Consider the following 25,707-nt stretch of genomic DNA (forward strand, 5'->3'; position numbering starts at 1 on the left):
AGACTCACCTGAGTTGTTTGATGACATAACACTTAGACTCACCTGAGTTGCTTGATGACATAACAATGAGACCCACCTGAGTTGCTTGAATTACATAACAATGAGACTCACCTAATTTGCCTGATGACATAACAATGAGACTCACCTGAGTTGCTTGAGGACATAACAATGAGACTCACCTGAGTTGATTGAGGACATAACAATGAGACTCACCTGAGTTGCATAAGGACATAACAATGAGACTCACCTGAGTTGCTTGATGACATAACAATGAGACTCACCTAAGTTGCCTGATGACATAACAATGAGACTCACCTGAGTTGCTTGAGGACATAACAATTACACTCACCTGAGTTGACTGAGGACATAACAATTACACTCACCTGAGTTGACTGAGGACATAACAATGAGACCCATCTGAGTTGCTTGAGGACATAACAATTACACTCACCTGAGTTGACTGAGGACATAACAATGAGACTCACCTGAGTTGACTGAGGACATAACAATGACACTCATCTGAGCTGACTGAGGACATAACAACTCACCTGAGACTCACCTGAGTTGCATAAGGACATAACAATGAGACTCACCTGAGTTGTTTGATGGCCTGACAGGTATGTAGCAACTGATCCTGCAGTTCGTCATGTGATGTCATCGCATGGAAAAATGCTTCTGACTTGATTGAGATCTGTTTGGCAATCTGAACTTCCACTACATCCAAATAGTGACTCATCTGAAACAACCATGTTGAAACGTATACACCAATACTTTCACAGAAATAAGCTTAGTGATAGATTTCATTAGAGCTGGACCAGGCAATCAGGATACCTGGGATGGGTGGGTAATGATTTGGACCCAGGTAGCCTTCTCAATACATGGATCTGTTATGATCATGTGACCAATTGATTCAACAATGTAATATGTCATTGATTCATGCTTAAACTGTTGCAATGTTGATTTAGACATAATTTACAGTCACTTATTAGAATATGACCTGTGGTTAAGACATTGAAAAACTCAAAATTTTAGGCTCCAAGCTGAAGAATATACTGCCATTTATTTCAAATTTAAAGTTAGGAATGAATAAAACGGGTATCTGGGTAGGGTAATGGAGTGTGGGCGACCCAGGTAGAAAATTTTGACCTGTCCCAGGCCTAGATTTCATGTCACTGTAATACAGAGGCAAAATTATGGCAGAAGGCAGAAACAAGATGGTGATGAGAACCATGATGAGAGAGTGAGTGAGTTTAGTTTTACGGCGCACTCAGCAATATTCCACTTATATGGCGGCGGTCAAGGAACCTTTAACCAAAAATGGGTATCACACTGCTAGGTGTGAAACTGTACACCGTGGTACTAGTAGAACCGCAGATTTTGCCTTTGGTTTGGTATACAGTTTTTAAAAATCGTTTTCGGTTTTTGCACCATATTTTTATTACCCTTTTTATACCTTCTCTAAAATGTGTAGAAATCATTTATTTGGTAAAACATCTGTGCAATTCTAGATGGCCGCTTTAACCCGGATATATGTCCTTGTGTACCAAACCAAAACAGACAAAACCTAAGGTCTTGTACCTCAAATCCGTACCATACCATGGAAAGAATGTACTGTTTTACCCCTACATGCTGCAGCAGATAAACTATGATTTATGGGCACACACATATACAAATAGACACATGACAATATTAATTTCATTATGTAAATACACAAAGATCCTAGGCTTACAGGCTCCTTTCATATTCAATTCAAACAGATTTTAAAGTATTTTACTTTTCAGTCATTTGATGTCAGTCGTCACTCAAAATTGTTCTGTTCCAAGGGATTAATGTTAGACAAAGACATATAGGTCAGGATTCAGCATGAATATACAAAATTCTCTTTACAGCTACCTGAGTAAAATCATAGTTTTTTGTGTTCAGTTAGTTACAGTAAAAAAGATTTCAAATCATACGACATATATTATCCACATAGAAGTGTTGCTACCATACGGTACAAACATATTAATATCAACCAGGTAGCTTTCATGACGTTTGTAAGCACTTGTTGGGCAATAATTATGAATTTGATAAATATCATGATAAAGTGTGAGGTCATAAACAACATCTGTTATGTCTGGGTAGGCTGACATTTTCCTGCCACCAAGTACACAAAATCAAAGTATTGTTGACATACTTCTGTGGTGAAGAAAAGAGACTCAAAATAAAAATGTGGGAGTGAACCCCTTGTAGTCCCACTACACCTTATATCCACAGCTATCTCTGAACCACCACCAGCATGATAAGCTCATCTCATGAATCATGACTTGCCTGACAACATTAGAGCAAAATACACCTACATGAGGACAAGCATAACATTTACACACTTGCCATCCTCATAATAATGCAGTAGCTTGGAGAGCTTGTTTGTATGACATGTTTTACTGGGATTTATATTGGACCACATCATGTAAATCAATATGACACTTAGCTGTCTGTTACCAACTGTCTAATCTTGCTTATTGATGTTTCAAATAAACCCTGATAAGTCCAGGTGAAAATGTAAATCATTTTTCTGCCACAATGATACAACAATAGGATGAGATACTAAATCAACATGTATCACGAGTATAGTACCTATATCATGACACTGATATAGATAATACTTTTTAACACGTGACCAAACTTTCAACTCTTTTTTATTTGTTTCATAATAAGCCATGAGGCAAGTCACTCATTCTGATCACAAGATTCATCAAATCACCTCTTGTGAGAATGCTTGTTTACTACAATAGTGTTGTTGTTATACATACCTAAATATCTTGAAATAAATGATGTCAAATCTTATTAACGTTTCATTCTTTCAAGGTGTATGCATCATGATGCATATAGTATCGCAGGAAAAATATTACGATATGCATTATATCGTGACATAGTGTATCGTGCCCTTCCTAACCAGTTCTAAAATACATAGATATGACTTTTTCTGACCCCAGTTAAACTTCTAAAACTTCAAAATGCTCAAGGCAATCCAGTGGTTGACAACATAACCACAAAAACAGCTCGGCCACACACCTCATTATGCTTTTACAGAAAACATAGGGTCTCTGGAATTATGGGTGTCAGCTAGGGCTGTGTATTGGTAAATGAACTGTATTGCAATACATTGTGATTCAGGTACCTGTATTGCAATACATTGTGATTCAAGTACCTGTATTGCAATACATTGTGATTCAGGTACCTGTATTGCAATACATTGTGATTCAGGTACCTGTATTGCAATACGTGTTGAGACATATTGGTAATTGAGGTGCTTGACAATTGTACATGTCATTCATATTTTCTACATTATAAGACCTTAAACATATCTGTCATGTTTCAATCTCAAAATAAGGTTGCCAGTTATTTTATTGACCATCTTACACAACTTTAGCACTTACAGTATGCAGCTTTGTCACTGAATAATGAACATAAACATTTGTTTTGAATGAAAGTGTGTAGACTTATCTTAATGCATAGAGATAATCATTCTCTACCTTGTATACCAGTTTTCAAAAACAACTACTGCAATACTTATCATTTGAAAAACGTATTGTGATATACCACTATACCAGTAATAAAGTGCAGCCCTTGGGTAAACTGAACTGAATCAATGAATAAATATTTCACATGCAAAAGCCGAAAATAGATCATACTCACCCTTTCTTGCAAAAGTTTAGATGATTGTTTGGTCTCCCCTGCTCCTGACATGGACTGTTCCACTTGTGTCCATGGAAACACAGAATTGAAAGTATCCAGGTTTTCCAGTGAAAAATTTGGCATCATAAACAACTGCAAAAAAGAGCACTTAAGTGAAAAACAGCAGCACAAATAGTTTTTCCCACAAACCTTTAACTCGTGTTCCAAGAGTTGTGTTAAAATCAATTTCCTTCTTTACTAGGGTAATTTTATTACCTAATAAGATCACTGTTTTGGAACACATCAGTTTTCATAATCTATATTTGTGCAGAAACACACGCTGTTACTGAAAAAATAAATGTTACAACCAGCTGGATTATCAATGTTTCATCACCATTCACATTCTATGGCTTTAGGGGCGGATGGGTGTAACAGTGGTTAAACCGTGTGCTTGTCACGCAAAAGACCCAGGTTCAATTCCCCACATGGGTACAATGTCTGAAGCTCATTTCTGGTGTCCCTTGCTGTGATATTGATGGAATATTGCAAAAAGAAGTGTAAAACTATACTGACTCATTCTATAACTTTACTTTTTCAAAACAAAATTGCAAAATAAAATGTTTTTTAATGTTTTTTTGCTTACAATACACTTCCTGCACTGAACCGTTCACCGTGATACAGGTAAAATGTGACCTGTGAAGGTCCCGGGGTAGAATAGGCCTTCAGCAACCCATGCTTGCCACAAATGGCGACTCAGCTTGTCATAAGAGGCGATTAACGGGATCGGGTGGTCAGACTCGCTGACTTGGTTGACACATGTCATCGGTTCCCAATTGCGCAGATCGATGCTCATGTTGTTGATCACTGGATTGTCTGGTCCAGACTCGATTATTTACAGACCGCTGCCATATAGCTGTAATATTGCTGAGTGCGGTGTAAAACTAAACTCTCTCACTCATTCACTCACAGGTACGAGGGTTGGCTGAAAAATTCTAAGTCGCACTGTGAAAAAAAGTTACAAAGTCCACGTTTGTAATTTATTTTTCTACATAGTCCCCTTCCAAGTTCACACACTTTTGCCAGCGATGCTGCAAGGCCCGAATCCCGGTCAGGAAGAAATCTTCTTCAGCTACCCTAAAAAAATCAGTCACAGCGGAAATGACGTCATCATTACTCGCAAAATGGCGACCGGCGAGTTCCTTTTTCATTTTGGGGAACAGGTGGAAGTCAGAAGGAGCCAAATCAGGTGAATAAGGAGGATGGTCAATGAGTTCAAAGCCACAATCGCGGATTGTTGACATGGCCACCACCGATTTGTGAACAGGCGCATTGTCTTGGTGGAAGAGGACACCTTTAGCGATCATCCCTCGTTGTTTGGCTTTGATTGATTCTCGCAACTGGTTCAGTAGATCAGCATAGTATCTGCCGTTGATAGTTTGACCTTTTTCAAGATAAACAATGAGCAGAATACCCCTGGAATCCCAAAAGACCTTTCCAGCTGAAGGAACAGACTTGGCTTTCTTCGGAGCTGGTGAATCAGGATGCTTCCACTGTTTTGACTGTAGTTTTGTTTCTGGTTGAAAGTGATGTATCCAGGTCTCATCTATGGTTACAAATCGTGCCACAAAATCATCGGGATCTGCTTCAAAACGACGTCAAATTGTCAAGGGACGTCTGGAACCTGACACGTTTCTGTTCTGCTGTCAAGAGCTTTGGCACCCATCTTGCAGAAACTTTAGTCATTCCTAATTCGTTGGTGATAATATGCTCAACCCTCTCATGAGAGATGCCCACTACACTAGCAATATGTCGAGTAGTCAATTGTCGATCATCCATCAACATATCGAGCACTCGCGTGATGTTTTCTGGAGTGGTTGCTGTTGAAGGCCTTCCTGAGCGTGGGTCATCATCAAGGCTTTATCTGCCACGCTTAAATTCTGCAGCCCACTTATTTACTGTGGAAAATGAAGGAGCATCATCCCCTAGAGTGGAGACATCCCTTTCTTTTGCAAGTACTTGATGACTGCCCTGTATTCAGTTTTGTCCATTTCTGATGATTTCAGAGGGTAGGTTTACCAAAAGAGCTGTAGTTGAGATAAAACTATTAGTACGTTTGGTGTTCTTGTGTCTATGATTCACTAAATGATTGTCCTCATTGGTGGCAAACACCTGTCTCTACCTGGTGGTGAAAAACCACTCAGGCTGAGAACTTTTCAGCCAACCCTCGTAAAATGTCCTTAGGAATTGGTCATTGCGACTGACAGTATCTATGATATAGCAGCACATCTCATTGATTCTTCGAGCAGTAAGCATCCTTTTGGCAGGGTATCATATAGACAAAACCTTAACTTCTCAGATCTTTAAATGTCACTGTAGATGTTCAAATGCAATGGATTTAGCTAAACATGCATAAATGAAAGATACAGGGTCAAAACTTCTTTCACAAAATTTCTGAATATTACAGACATTGCAGCCATGTTTGCATTGGTTCAGAATTTCTTTAGGACTTTCAGAAGCACTATGATCTTCCTGCAGATAGCTTTCTAACTCATTAATATTAGTGAACTGTTGGTTATCTACAAAGGTATTCAATATGCATGCTATTTTTATCAGCATTTACAATGACATTGGTGTAGAAACCAGCTTATCACAAGCAATATTGAATTGCATGAAATGCACCACCTGTTGCCTGTCTGTCTACAACTACTGTAGGTTATGAAATGGCCATCAGGTGGCACTGACGTGTTGTGCTTGCCATGAATTGAATTGGCCTGTTCTTGTTATTGATCCATCTAAGCAAGGATTATTCATGACATCTTTCCATGTAACTCAATTCTAAGGATTCAATTTTCATTGATCACCATTGAGTGGATTATAAGCCTTAGATGAAAAGGAATCACTATCTTGGCTACAATTACATGAACTTTAAAATTTAAAAATTCCTTTGGTGATTAAATTATATTTTATTTAAAAATTATATTGAGAAAGCCTGATTAGTAAAAAATGATGAGACTGGCAAAAATCTCTTTGTAACCAACTATGACTTGCTTGCATCAATGAATGATCAAGCTCATATTTTAATTGTTTCCATTTGTAAAAACACATTAGTAATCCAGCCTTCTAATACTCACTAAACACAGTATTAAGAAAAGTAACAACAAACAATTTTTCATTTCCTTTTCATTTCAGTCCCAACTGTTATTATTGGACTCCTTATTAGTAAAACTATACAATAAAATAATGGGTATCCTGAGTCACAAGTCCTTGATTATCAAGAATATTACATCTCCTTTCTATTATGGAAAACAACCTGGAATCATTCACTAACACATCTTTGAGAGGTCACGATGTCCATGTTTTCCACTGTACCAGGGGTTCAAAATGTTTTGTAAAAGCCACTTGCCTCAGGGCAAATGACTTTAAGAAAGTAACTTGTCCTGACTAAGTCTCCACTTGCCTTGTTGTTATGACATAATCATGATGATGTAATTATGAAAGAATAAATCAACATGGTATTTAATGTTGAAGTTTCTTGGACTATTTATTGCAAAAGTGATGAATAGCAAAGAGAGACAAATCTACTTTATTATCATTGTGAAATTTAATGACTACATCTAGAGCGGATATGAAAAGAAATTCAAGTTTATTTGCAATTTGAAACCATAAGTTCTTGTAGTCCACGGACAAGTAAGATACCATTATTTGATTGACCAAAAATGAAAATTGGCTTGTCCTGGGCAATGGGAATTTTAAACCCTTGTGTACAGAAATTAACCCTAACATGAGCATGAAAAAAAAATGACCAAAGTGAGCTTGGCATCAATCTGCATTAGAATAATTCCCTTTTACACATAAGCCCTTAATGACCTACATAAACATGGTTCATAATAGAATGAAAGACAGAGGGGTAGATTAGTTGTTAAAATGTTTGCTTGTCATGCCGAAGACATGGGTTTCATTTCCCACATGGGTACAATTGAAGCCCATTTCTGGTGTCCCCCACAGTGATATTGCAGAAAGATTGCTATAAGTGGTGTAATACAAAACTCACTCACTCACAACAAAAGGGACTGTGTGCTCATAGGGTCAGTCAATGGTCAATAAGGTGAGGTGAGGTGAGGTGAGGTGAGGTGAGGTGAGGTGAGGTGAGGTGAGGTGAGGTGAGGTGAGGTGAGGTGAGGTGAGGTTTAATGTTGTACTGGAGAATATTTTGCACATGATGACATGTATGCATGTGTACATACGACTGATGGGCTGGCCCCAACTTCATCTGGTTTTATAGTTATTGCTCACCAAGATACTATGCCACAGAAAAGCATGAATACCCACTCAGACACATCATACTGACTCCCAAGCCGACCAGTCCATGTTGTAACCATTAATGCCGAACACCAGGCAGGTACCAACAATTACCATATTTTAAAATCTTTTGGTAGGACGTGACCAGGGAGTGAACTCACGACATTTCTCCTTCTGGATGGACACTCTAACCACTACACCACAGAGGCAATCAAAGAAGGCACAGTCTTAAGTCAGCCAGCCACTGGATTGAAGACCATAAGTCAACATGCAAAACAACTAGAATTGTAAGCCAGCAGTAGGCTAAGTTTGAGTAAGCGCCACTTGAAAATTTTGTCTTAGTTTTAAAATGTGAAATTCGGAATGCGAGTATACTCCCAATTTACATAATCAGTACTTTACTGTTTCGAGTTCAGTTTTTCTCATTAAGCTATCTAAATTTGCACACTATGTTTGTAATTTGTTTTTCGCCAGTTAGTACAATTCATCAGGACCCTCATACTATGACGTATGGTCAAAGATGCGAATCACTTTTTTTAACATTATTTGTAACTTGAACCAGACAGCTGAACATAACGCATGGATTGTTGCTTATTGACTACATCTGGACAACTTATCAACACAAAATGTACAATGGTTACTTATCCATGAAGAAAATAACGATACGTTTTAGCAGCAGGTGCAATTATTAATTACTTTCATTTGATACATGGGTGTGCATCGTTAGATCATGTAGACGATTATTTAGAATATACAAATGTAGGCAAGAGTTAGGTAAGGCAAATACAAGATGAACAAACATTTGGGGTAGAACTGCCAACAAGGTTGACAAAGCATAATTGATAAATTCATTCCAGCTCAAAACAAGCCAGTAGCTACCATGTAACACTGGAAAACAAGATATTCACTAAAGTAAAACAAAAATATACTAATGACCATGGTCAAAGTGCAAAGGTTATATAAAGGTGAAAAAGTTAACAGCTGCATAAAACCAAGCATATGTATTGAACCCTGCTATTACCTTAACTGAACTACATTTATGACACACTTCATGGGACCACTTTCTAACATTAAACATGCGTAGCTAGCCATTTTTTATAAGGTCATGTGATCCCATAAATAACAAAATGTGCATGGAATCATTTGTAGAATGTTTTCACTCTGTACAGTTTTATATCTCTCAATAAAAAAGTCATCTTCAATCAAGTCATGAAATTAAGTCATGTGATTAAGTCATGTGATACCATAAATAACAAAAGTGTGCACTGAACCTTTTTCAGAAAGCATTAGCTTTCTACAGCTTCCCGAAGGGCATCCGAAAAATAGTTGGCCTCACCCAGAAAATAATTTTTCACTTTCTGCAATTTTCAAAGAAATATTATACCCCAATGTGTTGTCATGACTAATATCTCGTTAACCACATTACCCACATATGTGAAATTTTAAATATTTCTATGATTCCTTTCAAATAAAATGGAAGCTTTCCAATCTTAGACATGGAGACTATAGTTAGCCAGTGTACTTTTGGAACATCCCTCATAAACCTCTCAATAAGCATATCCTCTGTATTATGATATGTTCTAGTGACTGGTGACTCTCTCTGTTTGATAGTTGTGCTCAAAGTGGGTTTAGTCAGCCACTATATCTGCCAGGGTATTTTTCAGCAGCAATCAGTTGAACACATTTGTCATTGATGCCTGAAACTTTTGCTTGTGAGGTACCTGAATACATGAAATTATTTACACCGAATTCCTTGGTTCTAGTTGTTGCAATTTATAGAAGGAATAAATCCGCTTCTAAATCTCCAGCCATATTACTGATTTAACTGCATCGAGTTTAGGACTGCTGTCAGTATTTTGATATTGTTGCTTTAATCATCTCTGCGTGTGCAGAAGTTTGGCTGATTAATGACACATTGGCAGCTGAGAAATTAACTGTTTGTTATAAACATGTAAATTGTTGTTGGCAAAGAAACACAGTGCCACAAAAAAAGTTGGATACATCTGTGTGTTTGTTATAACCTTGTTCAAAATATCTGTCAATTTTATACCATAAAATATGCAACATGTGCCTTGACAATAAAATCCATTTCGTGGGTTGACTTTTCAACATGGCTGCCAATTTCAACAAATTGTTAACTTTGTGAACAAAGGATGAAGGGAGGTTTTGTGGCTCCTTTACCCATTAACACTACAAGAGACATAAGAAATCAGCCTCACACATTTTACTTACACACGATGTTGCTGGTTTCTTAACACATGTTTAACTCGGAACTCATGATAGTGGCCTGTAAACAATCATATCACTGATGTCATTCCGACTACCAATGTCCAAACTGAGATGTGTACTAAGCCTGATTTGAAACATACTTACTTTTGGGATTTGGTCTAGTTCAGCTCTGTTCTTTTCTGAAAAAAAACACAGCAACATCAATTTGGTTGTTTCTAAGAATTCACTTCAGTACAGGATTAAGGCTACATTTGATGCGAGAGGAATTTACAAAATTATATCAATACAATTAAATGAAAATAGTCTACTGGAGTCCGGTGCAAAATCTGCTTTGACCAAATATGGAAATACAGGATGTCATGTTATGATTGTTGTTTAACAACACACTAAGCAGTGTTTCAGATGTATGAGGGCTTTCTGTAAATAAATCACCAGGTCTAGACAACACACTACAGCAATAGATATTTTGATATTTATTAGATACATCAGTTAACACATTTGAAGATATTTTGAGCAGAAATCAATACCATGATGGTATGATAACATGCAGGTTGAAGAGATTTCATGACATGCTCTCATGCTATGGGTTTTGTTTTCAGGTGCTTTAGAACATTTGCTGTTTTCATGATTATAGCATGTACAATTGTAAAGTAGGTCATGACCCTGCGAAAGAAAAGTCTATCTAAAACACAAGCCATCATCCAAGTATTTACAATACCTGTGTCATACAACCAGTCCTGTAGTAGCAACAGTAAACACAGCTGTCTGAAAATATATCATGTCCAAAAACACTAACTGTTGCTGCTTACCTAGCTGCTTCAGATTCAGTGACGGGAATGCATGAGGACTTGGTGCTGGTGGCTCAGACAGTTTCTGCGAGTTTCGCACATGTTTCTTGTGTCTCTGATAATAGATGCAAAACAATGCAAATAAAATAAATGCATTCGTATCAAATGTCCACAAGATGTTAATAATGTCATTTGAAATATCAGCTAACCAACAGTGAGTGAGTTAGGTTTTACGATACATTTAGCAATATTCCAGCAATACCATGGTAGGGAACACCAGAAAAGGGTTTCACATGTTGTACACATGTGCAACATCTTGCACTATCAGCCACATTATCTTTAGTTGAAAAGTAGAAGTCTTGACTTCTACCTTTTCAATGAGACCTATTATGCCCTTTTTGATCTGTGAATTCCCCTGATTTAGGATTCTCTTGTGGATATTTTCATGCATCCACTTAGGTGAAAGCACTACATCATTGGCTTCATGTAATATGCATTGCTGCAAGCTATTGTAAGGACAACCAACTTTGGTAAATGGAAGTGTGCCAATTCACTGTGAACATGTTGTGATCATGCCATCATTATTGTATCCAGGTCATTTGAACTCCAATACATGGAGTTTGTGGCTTGTGATCCAAAATATATTATGTGATGATGAAACTGTTTTGTTGTTTTTCAACTTTATTTCCTTTTTTGGTCATGAGTACTGCTTATTCCATCTTATAATCAAGAAAAACATAATAAATGAAAGAATATTTAGACCAGGCATTCTTGTCATCTGTTGAGGTATAAAAATCATTATGTAAAGGGGTTGTAGCAGGATCACCAAAACATCATAGAATTGGTATATTTGCATAATGAATACACATTACATTTATAGTCCATTTTTCATTTCAGTCCTGCAAGATCTGTATCTTTGCTAGTTTTCTGGAGTATACATTTTCTTTTGATATCAAGAATATACTTTTGTCTTTGTGTAAGACCAATTATGGCTGATGCTGAAAAATTAAGCTCTCAGCAAAGGTTTAATCAACTCCCTTTAAATGCTAAAACATAAGCATTCACCAAGCTCAATGAGAGTGAGTGAGCCTGGTTTGGCAATATACCAGCAATATCATGTCATGGAACAAAATGCATCAGTGAGTAGGTATGGTTTCAAGCTGCTTTCAGCAATATCACAGTGAGGGACACAGTGCATCAGTAAGTAAGTCTCATGCTGCTTTTAGCAATGTTCCAGCAATATCACAGTGAGGGACACAGTGCATCAGTAAGTACGTTCTCACTGTGCTTTTAGCAATATTCCAACAATATCACAGTGAGGGACACAGTGCATCAGTAAGTACGTTCTCACTGCACTTTTAGTAATATTCCTGCAATATCACAGTGAGGGACACAGTGCATCAGTAAGTACGTTCTCACTGCGCTTTTAGCAATATTCCAACAATATCACAGTGAGGGACACAGTGCATCAGTAAGTACGTTCTCACTGCGCTTTTAGCAATATTCCAACAATATCACAGTGAGGGACACAGTGCATCAGTAAGTACGTTCTCACTGCGCTTTTAGTAATATTCCAGCAATATCACAGTGAGGGACACAGTGCATCAGTAAGTACGTTCTCACTGCGCTTTTATTAATATTCCTGCAATATCACAGTGAGGGACACAGTGCATCAGTAAGTACATTCTCACTGTGCTTTTAGCAATATTCCAGCAATATCACAGTAAGGGACACAGTGCATCAGTAAGTACGTTCTCACTGCGCTTTTAGTAATATTCCAGCAATATCACAGTGAGGGACACAGTGCATCAGTAAGTACGTTCTCACTGCGCTTTTAGTAATATTCCAGCAAATATCACAGTGAGGGACACCAGAAAACGAGAAAGGGTGTCACGCATCATATCCATGTGGATAAATTGAACCCAGTAGTTTTCTGCATGATGAAGAAGCGCTTTAACCACTAGGTTACCCACTGCACCATACAATAATACACTACATGAAGCCAACATGGAAGGAAAGAATGAAGTGACGCAGGTGTATGCTACCTTGGTGAAACCCACAGGCACGGTATGGTTCAGATTAACTGAGAAGCACAATACCCTGATGACAGAAATATATAATACCATTGACAATTGGAGTTAAACTATTTTATACTGAAAAGCAAGATTACTTACGGCAGATGTTCTATGAATATATTTCTCGAAGTGTTCTGCTGTTATTTCTGGAATATATGGTGACGGGAGAATTGACTGCTTTTCAAAATCCTGTCCCCACGTTTTTGTAAAGAAATCAGTCTCCCTCCTGGCAAGTCGAGGGTTATTGAGAACAGCAGGCATATTGACCACTGCATTGTACACTGTCCATTTAAACTGGTCGGATACTACACTCGGTTCAGTGCTGGTTGGTGTGGTTGATGAGCTGGGTCTGGATTGGCTGGTTAAATTTTTACTCCGAGTTCCTGTAAATAGAAACATTTATCTAATGACAGCATTTTCACAACCAAGGTATTCTACTTAAAAAGAAAAAAACAGCCTCTCTCTAGAATTTCACTGAGGGTAAAAGCAAAGAATAAAGAGTTTTCACTTAAAAACATTCAAACAGTACAACTAGTTGTTAGGCTAACGCTCAGTCTCTGAATATAATTCTGAAAGTAACACATAAACTCAGTTAAATTGAAAAGGCACCTCTGTGAGATTGGAGATTTGGAACCTCTGGAAATCCAGACGTGCTTCATTTAGGGCTTTAGCACTGCTAAGACTAGGAGGGCTAAGCAGTAGAGAAAATACTGTGGTTTAGGGACTGTGAAACTAGCTGCATAGAATTTGTTGTATGAAACACAAACATAACTTGACCTTGCTAATCAGACCATTGATTGATAAATACAACTTACTGAACAGAAGTTTGCAGCCAGTCAGAACCTGCATCAAGTCATATAACATGTGCATGTTCAATAGTAAATATCAAGGTTATGATTGATACTGATACTTCTGTTTTTCAGAATCAAACATTAAATAACATCCTATGAAAAGTACTGTTTTAAAAGATCCATTGTCTGCGTCTCTATGTCTATCAACAATCAGCATTTTTCAAACACAATCCATATGACTGCTGCAGTTTAAATTTACATTCAAGTAAACGAAATCCAAACAATGAATGATTTGGAGTCTGCAGGACAAACATCAGTAAAGTGACATTTTGGTCATGTTACACAATACCTCTTCTCAGCATGATTAGGGTATGAAACTCAGACAGATTTCAGCCAGATCAAAGGGTTGATTAGATGTAAACCTTGCCAGACCTGACCAAAACATACCTGCCCACAAAAAGTACTGATTTACTTTGTATAATTAAATTAGAACTGTAAAGTAATAATGACTTAAAATTTAACCCCACTGCTGGGCAGGTGAATTTGAGAATCTGTCTGTCTGTGTTAAGAATAACCTGTGTTGTTGTCTTAATTATAACCCTTGCATCAACAGTTAAACATCTACTTTATCCCTACATTCAAATACCATAAAGTACATTTTTCAAAGACTCAAAGAAGGCCACGCCCCCTTCACATTAAAACACTGCAAAAAGACAAATTTAGAGGGATGCCATAATGGATAGTCCAATAATCACTTTTCACATATACTAGTCCGGAGACACTAAATGCTGACACATTCCTCCATGAACATCCCACATATTTACAAACTGAATGACAAAATGTCAATGTCACTACCACAAATGATGTATTACATACTGTAGTCTGAATGACATCAACTGAACAGATTGGATGTGAAATCATTGTTTTTTTTATACAGTAATGTTTGAAAATGCAAACAAAGTAAGCCTCTAGTTACACATAATGTATCATGTATATGTCAAGGTAGAGACTGCAATTTGGTAGAATCGGCGATTTCAAGAGATCCATTCAACTACTGCTTGCACACTGAGAAGCTAATGAAAATATGCATGGGACTTTGGTATGCACTGTTGAGTATCAATCAATTATGTATCCAGTATTCATGAAGAGCATCAGACCCTCTGACAAATCCAGCAGATTTGCCAACAGTCCAGTTGAAAACTACTAATAAATACATCAGCAAAGACAGACAGCAAAGAGACCACCTGAACCTATTAGTTGCATCTTATCATAAGCATGGGAAGGAACAGATAAATTCTAACCCAATTCTTTATGGCTTCATTTCAAACAGAGGAGTCAAATGTTGGATCATGAATGTTTCTATCATCTTTGGGTAAAGCATGGTTTCTAAATATGGATTTCTACAGCATGTACAATGGTTGCAAATAAAATATTCTCCCGAAACTTGATTTTGTGATTTTGTACTGTGCGACAGGAATTAAGTTATTGTTTTTAATTTTGCCTTCACTTACTAAGTAACCAAATGCCAATACCCTAAGAGCATGGTGGTATTTCAAATACAATGTATGTGGTATCAAAAAAAAAAGTGCCTTGGTTTAGTGTGGCTGTTATCACAAAGGAAACATCTTTAGGAATCTTGTCAGTAATTAGATGAAACACATGTAATTACTTAGGAAATCAAACAGCAAATGTTTGAGCTTCAATTTACAACATGACATAAACGAAACCATACGTCCTTCCTAACATACAGTGTGAAAGATGTGAACCTGCACAATGAGTACACTTCCTGCTTATACTAAAAATTTATTCCATCATGTTCACTCAACATTAATATTACCTTAGGTAATACCAATTATATTTCTTGTTTTACAGATCCACAGCTTGTATTTTTTGCAATGATAAGAAAAAAATAAATAAATAAACTTTCCCTTCTCCAAAATATCATCCTAATCTTAAAATATATGGGACCGAAACTTTGACTAAGCAAACCAGTTTGTTGGACACTTAAACACTAGTATCAGTTCTCAAACACTTTAAAGTCAAATATCTAACAATATCTGAGTTAGAAATCAGTGCTGTGAGCACTGCAGCAAGTGTGAATTTGAAAAACAATTCCTTTGAAAAACACATTTGGGATTTGCTTTGACTGGTGATTTTTTCCCCCATCAGCCTTTATGTTTTCTGATGACAAAAGTCTGCAAAACAAGACAGACAATAGGACTGTACTTAAACCAAAAAAAGAGTATATTTTTAAAATATAGATATTCAATGTGTGAAAACAATAATATTTTCACTAATACATATACATACATATGGATATATACACAAATTTGGAAGATAATAATAATTTGCATTACCACGACTACAGCTGCCTTTGATAGTTTGATTCACAAAATATGACGAGCAAGTTGGGAACACGAATACAAACAATACACAAACATTGCCATTTTCAGTAATCAACTCATTTGTTTGCTAACTTCTTAACATGAATTTATGGACCAACGGTCTCATTATGAATATGACAAAACAGTGTCATGAGCAAATAATCCTGGTGATAAACATACTATTATAATTTTCTTGACCATAACAACAGCCTATTGTGAATAACTGTGCCTGCAGCTACCACAGCTGTTGTTTATACCAGCTTTTGAAACAATAAATTAACAATAACTTTATTGCATGGTATGTAATATTTCATATTAAATATTTAGTATTGATGTACTGGTCAGAAATATATGCAACATGATGTCTTCCAGATGGCTTGCTTCCTCATTATTCTATATCACCACAACCACTACCTACATGTCTGGGGTCCTTGAAAGAAATCAATGATGCTATTATAATGATTTTTTTGAGATATCATAACACAAAGAGAGGATAATGATAATGTATAGATGTGTGAATACATTGTGTTCAACACTGAACTATTCAAACTGTATGAGGGGGTATGCAATTAATCAGGTCTGGTCTAACCCAGTGATTGATGTCATGAGCACCAGTCCACACCATCAGGATGTCATGAAATCACCAAGCTGAAGAGCCTACTACCCAGTCCATCTATCCTTACAATACAGTATTGGTAGCTCAGATCAACTCTAACATGGCTTCTTAACAGGAAGAGTAAAAGTCAATAACCTCTTTCAATTGCATTTTAGAAGTTGGGAAGTACAATATTGAACAAACTTAATGAATAATAACGTCTTTTATTCATGAGAGTGATGTTTCGATACAGATTCCTGTACCACTGTCAAGCATAAAATGCTCTTATGCTTGACAATGGTTCAAGAATCTGTACCAAAATGTGTCTCTCGTGAATGAAAGACGTTGTTATTCATAAAGTTTGTTCTGTATGAATAATGAAGCATACAACTTTATGGATAACATTAACAGATTCTTGTTTACTGCATATAGCAGCATTTCAATGTAGATTACACTCTTATCACTGTTCTTCACTCATCAAGATGAAGAAATCAGTAATAACTAACAGCACAAAGCTTAGCCATGCATGGTTGGTAACCTGCAAGTTTATTACATGTACATGATGTATGTCATAATGTTGTGTATACATGTATTGATGTCAATATCATATCTGGCCTGTACTTGCAAAGTGATTCCCCACACACCATGATCTCTAATTAATGAAACCACTTCACTGCATTTAGCTGTAACAATGTTCAGCATATAAGTTTGTGAAGCATTTGGCAAACAGGCAGAATAAGACTTATTAATGGAATCATTTTCATCAATCAGGTTTGACTGCATGATTAGATGCTACTCTCAAGACATCCTACTATCAGTGTGGAAAGGAAGTGATACTGATTATTCAGTCAGAGGTTTCAATACCACTATCTTGGAAACAGGTGATGTGGCATTTGCATCACCATGGAAGCCAACTTCATTAAATCAAAATCTTATGTCTCTGTGTACCAAAACAAAACAGATCCTTGATATCTCCTGGGTATACGTTCCGATAAATCTCGATTATATCCTGGACGCATCTACCGCTCAGCCCCATACTTTTATTATCCCCTTCACTGGGTTTTTATCCAATCAGGTGTCTATGCTGGAAGTTGAACGTACCAATCACAACTCACTTCCGCTTTTTTAATTACCTAACCAATTAAACTTGGAAACACAAATCATGCAGAGGAGTGAGAAAGGGAGGTAATAAAATTATCGGCCCAAGCTGTAGATGCATCCATGGTATAGTGGAGATTTATCAAAACATATACACCAGAGATATCGAGGATAAGGACATCCCTCTACAGATTGTGTCTGAAAAACCTTATAAGCCACCAATGAAATTACAGACAAGAGATCAACATTAGCTAATCAAAATGCAAAATCTTTGCCTATATGGACCCTGCTCCAAAATACATTTTGTTTAAGTTCTTGATTCAAAATGTGAAAACTGACTGAACAGTACTTTCTAAAACGTGCAACACTAACAGATTTCACAGATTGTACAGCAATACTTCCCAGGGGGTTTGCAAAGTTTCTTTTACAGAGATTGTCATGGAAGTGCATAAATTACAGAAAAAGAATTATAAATGAAATTGATAAACCCAATTAATATATATATTTGCTTGGTTGCAAATTACAGATGTTTCCTCAATATTCAAAGTCTGTGTGAAATGCAGTTTTCGCTGAAAACATGATGGTGATCGACTAAATGAGTGTATTTCAATGCTAAATGACAACAGAGAATATGAAACTGAAGTAACTGATTACCCTATATTTATACTGAACTGATTGTGCTAATAGTGACAATGTTCAAATTATAAATAAAGCACAAACAAAATAAACCTTATATTTAGTGAAAGTGTAATGACCATGATGTCAAGGTATGATGTACTCTTCATCCTTGTTAGTCACATAAGTTACCATAGTTAACATGAATAGCTACATATGAAATGGCATGGAAGCATTATTTTCTCTTTCTCTTCTCTCTCTGTGAGGGAGAGACAGAGAGAGATCTGTGATGTATGTCAAGATATCCTTGAAATAACCATGACAAATTACCCTAAAGTTGAAGTATCAAGTCCAATGGGCACTTTTTTCAATTTAAATCACCAAACCTCAACAATAGCTCGAATCCTGGAAATAATATGGTCATAATGAGGTAACTTACTGATAATGATTTGTGTCTCATACATGAATCATGATCTGTTCCTCTTTAGGCGCAGACAGTAGAAAGTCTTTGGCTATGTAATTGGTTACTGTTTAATAAGAAAATTACCAAATAAGTTGTCCTGTTTGTAACTTCACTTTTGCAAGAGCATCATTATTTTCCTAAACTAACATGTAAACAACGACAACTAGATATCCCGTTTCAGTGACTAGTCACTTAACTATTATGAGCACTGTTTCAAAGATATGTTTAGAAGATGCAATATGTATCACATTATTCTACTGCAAATTAAAAACATGACAAGAACAACTAGGCCTACAAGCAGATTAGGAATTTTCAAAATATTCCTTTTCGTTTTGTATCTTGTTTACAGTGCTTGTAATGAAAGTCAAAACAGATGAATCATTAATGGACGTTTTGTGATACTTAACTGCAATGAAACTGGATCAAAACAACTATCAGCCTCCATGAAACAATATACTTATTCATAATCTGACTGACACTTCAACATAATTACATATCTCCCTTGTCATGATCAGCTGACATTACCTGTGTCCCCACTATAAACATGATCTCTGGCGACGTGATCCTCATAGTCTCTGTCACTTACACCCTCCAAAGGAAGCGAAGGACATACACCATTCATACCGTAACGACACACATACGATCCTCCCTCTTTGGAGCAGTGGAAATCACGAAGGTGTTGACAAAATTCTCGGGGTGATTTGAAAACAATCACTTCACGACAAAAAACACATTTTTTCCAAGAAACTTGTGCCTTTTGAACTTCATGTTTTGTGGACATCGTCTTTGTTTGACTAAAATTTTACATCAACAACTCTATAGCAATCTGTAAGGCGTCTGTCGCCTTCTATACACCGGTGTATCGATGAAATATGCATCGGAAGTCACAATCTGTCGCCATGTTGCTTTCCCATAATGCCACAGTTATGGAACGTGGCAGGTGAAGGTCGTTCAGCGACAAGTATAGGCCGATTGTCACATAAACATTATGTCACATAACAGATCTGAAAAAGTAACAAAAGTCAAACCCGTCACTTCAGATGCCTCAAATCTCAGTTGAAACTTTTATAATAGTGCGTTTGAACTGCCATTATGTCATTGAACGAAAAGTTCAAAATAGTTTCAAATAGATAAATAAATACTTTAAAACATATGCATCAAGTTGACATATTCATAGGTGTACAAATTGAGGATATATTTTGGATGAATATTATTTTTCAAGTGCATTGAATATAAAACAAATAATAAGATCCAATAACGTTACAATCAGGGCGCACTACTCCTGATAATGATTCTTACAATCTAAAAGAAATTGATAACATTTTCATGATAAAGAAAAACATCTTTTACAAGCCATTCTAGAGAGAGGGCTAGATTCTAGTTTATTATCCACGTCTATTTAAAACATGCCAATTAAGAAAGTGTTACCTGCGTTTCAACTTTCTTGTTTTCTTCACGAAAAGGACTACCACCCAAATACAAAGATATTTTTGTTTGTCATTTAAGGCCACACTCAGCAGTATTACAGCTATATCAGTGGTCTCTAAATCTGGACCAGACAATTCAGTGATTACGACAACCATGGGTTGTTGAAGACTAATTCTAACCCGGATGTTCAAATACAATGCGATTCGTATATCAATATAAAAACACACAACTAACAAAAGTTCCTTACTTGTGTAATAATTCATTCAAATAAATGGAAAGAATCTGTTAGAGTTTTAAATTTGACTCACAATAGACTCTTTCAAATATGGCATTATCAATGGGTCTGTTAAAACAAACCACCGACTCTGGACGCTCAGTTCACTATGTAACAGTAGTGATGTAAACGAAAAGTGCCTTTTCAAAATGGTTATTGGCAATAAACAAACAATATGCCGTTTGATTGTTGTAATCGTGGAAACTTGCGTTTACAATAGCTCATTTCAATATAGCAGTAAAACAACTTTGCCATATCAGAAAGACCCGTGAATAATGACAGACGCACCAGTAAAATCTGCCAAAACCTAATCGATAGCTGTTTCTTTACACAAATCAACGCAACAGGTTGTAGGTGATACAGCTCTGATCCACATTCTACAGCCACGGAAAACATTAATGTGGGTGGTAATTTGCGGACATATAAGAAAGACTGTTGGGTGTGCACCGGTGGATGTCTTTTCTTGTGTGTAGAGATATAGTGCATCATTCGCAGATTAATTAATCCCTGGTGCGCTGAAACTGAGTGCCACTGGGAGATTCAGAACTTCAACCTTGGAAATACAGACTTGCTTCATTTAGGGCTTCAGCACTGCAGGGATGACTGGGCAGGAGAACAAATAATAGGTTCAGGAACTGTGAGACAATAGATCACCTCCGGGCTCAAGGGGAGATTACAGATTTTAAAAAATAAGATATTCTTTGGCAACATTGTTTCAAGGTAGTGTTTTTATCGAACTGTTTATGTTTACGTCATAGACATATATAGGCGTTGACTGAGAATTCCATTTCAGCATTATGTATGTATGATGCAGTGTACGTGTGTCGTGTATGTATATATTTCTTAACGTACAGTGCAATGTCTGATGTTTCATTTGAAATTATCGATAGTTTCTCTTGTTACGTGCCTTCTCCATACCCATATCGGTATTGGGGCTGTGGCGTAGCCTAGCTGTTAGCCTAGTCCTCAAACTGAAGAGCGGGGTTCGATTCTCCAGTTGAGAACCATGCATAAAGCCTGTTTGTTGTGTCCTCCGCTGTCATACTGAAATGGTTTAAAACTGTTTAAAACAACGTTCACTCCTTTATATAGATTTGTATGTTCAATATTGACAGTATTAATCCAAAGCGAACCGTCTCTGTGAAATCGCCATGATTTAAAGAAAACTGAATTGACCATCTTGGATAGAAATAGAACGCAAAGCCCTCTTCATTCTTAAAAAAAGCAACGGTTGTTAAAAAAGGCTCTTCTGAATGACGCCGTTTCCGTAACAACAGGGTGTGGACTAAAGGTTCCAGTGCAAACAATATTCACAAATGGCTAAGCATGTATTAAAATATTTTCTTCTTCTCAACGGGGTCATATCTATGTAGCATATGTAGGTTATGAATCACCACATACGTCGTGGCTGCTACGCGGAGTAGTCTAATATAAAGCGGCTGTCTGAAAGGTGAAGGTCATGTGTTGTAAGGTGGGCGTTTAAAGTAACGTGCCCTCTGTTATCAAACGTTCTACGTGGGTACATATACATGCGCATGAGAAAACGCTTCTACACTCTCAACGAACCCAACCAACCAACCCACGTGTGTTATATTGTAATTTGCTGACATTGCAAAAATTCAAGGGAAGGTTTATGTGGGTGTTAATGATATACGTCCTCTTACACAATACCTCGCGTGTATGTCCTGATAAACCTTTCTGAATGGGACAAATAATAGAGACAACAAAGACTCTTTGCTTGAATAAATTCAAAAGAATGCAGGTATAGATATGTACGTTACATACGGAAAGACTTTACAGCGCACATTCGATTGTGATATTGGCAAACTGGCCACACACACACCAAACACATTTAGTTCTTCTTAGTAGTTCAGTATGGGATAAGCCAAAGGCAACAATTTTGTCTTGTAGGTTCGAATGGATTTGTTCTTAACGGATTTGAGCGCAAAACTAGATGTGATTTCGTGTGTGTAAACTGGTTAGGTGTTTTCATTGAGCGTCAGTAATGTACATATAGGTCGTGTAGTGTACAACGCTATCATAACACTTGAGACCCCGTGACAAGAACTGAAACAAAAAGGTGATATGAAATGAATTTCTCCTGAAGGGAATGAATGAATATCTCTTGATATGATCTGGTATGATGATATGGTCCACAGATTAAATCTGTTGTATAGTTATGCGCTGAACATATTTCTAAATATTTAATTACACATAGAAGCCGTTAGGATCATTTGACTTTCAGAAACTAAAGAAAATATTTACCCCAAATTCCCCTTTTCATATGTTTCTTATTTCGGAATTTGTGTCAGTGTCTACTTGGGTAAACAATCGATTCCAGTGATTGATATCATGAGCACCGATTCCCGTCGTACGTGTACGAGGACATGAAATGCAGTCACTGAAGCTAATTACTGATCCACTTTGCCGCCTTATACGATCAAGATGCAAACAAATTTAGACAATATAGATATGTACTCCACATTACAAAACGAAATGCACATGACAGATAATTAGGGTTATATAGCGACTAATGTTGACGGATGTCGTGGTTTGACTGTGTCTGTTGTACTGCAGACAGCGCCGTATTAAACCAAACACTTACACGTCAGCTAACTCCCTGCCATAGAGAGCCATTGGATAGCCTATAGTGGTTAAAGCGTTCGCTTATCACCGCCGATGAACCGGGTTCGATTCCATGGGTACAATGTGTCATTTCTGTTATGCCACTGCTGCACGTGATATTGCTGGAATATTGCTAAAAAGCGGTATAAAACAATACGCACTCATCCCGTCATATGTCATAGTAATATGAAAGCATCAACTGTGCACGGGTTTTATTCAAAGAGATGACCCTCGTCTTTGTTCTCGTGCTGCTCTTGGGCACGTCAGGGCGACTGTCGGCAAAGAAGACACAATATACACGTCTATGAATTTTATAGATCATGTCAATGGCTTCTCTGCCTAGCCAGCGACGTTGATCGCTGCTCGTGGCATTAACCACCTGCTTGTTTAGTCCATCTCGATTAGAACTTATATCAGGTACCTCTCCTGTCATATAAATGATACAATGTGGACTACCGGTATTTGTGGCGTAAAACAACAGTCCCTCACATTCAGACAATCAGAGTATTTCACATGTTCCTAAGGGCTGTTTTATGTACTGACCAACATATACCAAACATGGCGAGGGGTTGGCGGTACTAGTTAGTGGCTTGTAAAATCAAGGGGCAAGGGTGACAGGGGATAGAGGAATGACACCATACTAAACTATTAACACTAACCGACTTTTCATATATGACACGATAAACAAAAATTTGGGAACTTATTAGGAACCCGCTTTGTAAGGTTATTAACTCACTACTAATTATAACACACAAATGGAGTGAAAGCTACCTACAAGATTTCTTGTTGTTTTCTGGTCACTGTTGCTGGACTTATATAGCTCCCTGTTCTATAGTTCTTGGGGTTTTTTTTTCATTCACGCGATGACCAAGTAAGAAATTAATTCGAAACATCGTGTTCCTGAAAATATTGAGTAGCCAGTGGTGATAGGTCAGAGAGGTAGCCGACCTTTTCATTCCAACACTGACCAAGGAAACCCGGGAAGGTCCCAGGGTGGAATAGGCCCTCAGCAAACCAAGCTTGCCATAAAAGGCGACTATGCTTGTCGTTAGAGGCGATTAACGAGATCGGGTGGTCAGGCTTGCTGACTTGGTTGGCACATGTCATCGGTTCCCGATTGCGCAGATTGATGCTCATGTTGTTGATCACTGGATTGTCTGGTCCAGACTCGATTATTTACAGACTGCCGCCATGTAGCTGAAATATTGCTGAATGGGCGTAAAACTAAACTCACTCACTCACTTACCAAGCATAAAAGCATTATTCATTCGTGAGTACCACTTCTCTGTGTTCTTTTGAGGGGAAGAAATTGTCTACAGCAGCATGTAGGCCGCTCATTGTAAATTGGGTGTCCTGCTGGGTGCCGTTCATTGCGTGTCATTTTACACTAAAGGGTATTGCTGCTTACGCCAACACCGAACTGAATTGTTTACTGTGAGTCTTCATATATAATTGGCATGTTGATGAATAAGCAAGACAACGACATATAGCATATGCCACACAGACGGACACATTTCCCGGTTGTTCTCCTATTGGGGTTTTTTGTTCTTGTTTGTTTGTTTATTTATTTATGATTTCAAGGCGGACATGCGTCACTCGTACTTACCACAGTGATGATGATGAATTTGTACATCTTACTCAAGGGTTTAGTCAATGCATTATAGAAATGTATACCCCTTACGTACGCACTACCTACTATGATTGTTTTTTTATTATGTTAATCTACATGATCGGGATCTCAATTGTCTATCTGTACATGCTATAAATATTGAATATGCACGTCCACGTGTTCATACATTCATACGATGGGCCTAAGCGAATCAGGGCCGTTGTCACAGCCGTTGAACTAGTAATTACTGCAAGAGTTATGGTGGTCATAAAATGTGAAAGGTTATATAGGAATACAAATCAATAGACCTTATTCTCGCGATGAATTATTTGAATCAGAACATGCAGGGCGCGCGCACTACCAATATATTAGTCCATGTATGTCCGAACCAAGGGTTTACTGAGTACACAGGCACGTCGCAAAAATATGTTGGTTGTTACTGTCGATCATCTGTCAATCAGCTTCTGCGCGCAAACTTGGACAGGTCTGACATTGCCCATATGACCTGTCTGAAACTCGATTCCGAGTAGGAAATCACGCCTACGTTGTTCTCCTTTCGTAGATTTCCTATCCTCGCTCGGAGACAACAGTGCACTCAGTATTAACTCACTGTTAATGTCATTTCCTAATAATTATTCAGGAAAAAGGACAAACTGTATTGTTCACGTGTCTATGAAGGACAGTTCTCGCAAATCATCTATTGCAATGCGTCAACGTGTTGCTGTCGCAACGTCACTGAGTCATCGAGAACCACGTGTATTTGTTTTGAACAATAAG

General features: G+C 37.4%; 1 protein-coding gene across 1 annotated transcript in view; it reads right to left on the reverse strand.

Annotated features, from left to right (window-relative positions):
* LOC137294368 (vacuolar protein sorting-associated protein 54-like) overlaps positions 1–19,913 on the reverse strand; it is a 35,695-nt gene extending 15,782 nt beyond the window's left edge. The window contains exons 1-6 of the mRNA XM_067825372.1: positions 19,520–19,913; positions 13,148–13,431; positions 10,995–11,088; positions 10,330–10,364; positions 3,679–3,810; positions 594–736 (exon numbers count right to left, since the gene is read on the reverse strand). Coding sequence (XP_067681473.1) covers positions 594–736; positions 3,679–3,810; positions 10,330–10,364; positions 10,995–11,088; positions 13,148–13,431; positions 19,520–19,775 — 944 coding nt within the window. The 5' untranslated portion in view covers positions 19,776–19,913. The remainder of the gene's footprint in view (positions 1–593; positions 737–3,678; positions 3,811–10,329; positions 10,365–10,994; positions 11,089–13,147; positions 13,432–19,519) is intronic.
* Positions 19,914–25,707: the final 5,794 nt, after the last annotated feature.

Source organism: Haliotis asinina, chromosome 8 (genome assembly GCF_037392515.1).
Source record: "Haliotis asinina isolate JCU_RB_2024 chromosome 8, JCU_Hal_asi_v2, whole genome shotgun sequence".
Taxonomy (NCBI): Eukaryota; Metazoa; Mollusca; class Gastropoda; order Lepetellida; family Haliotidae; genus Haliotis; species Haliotis asinina.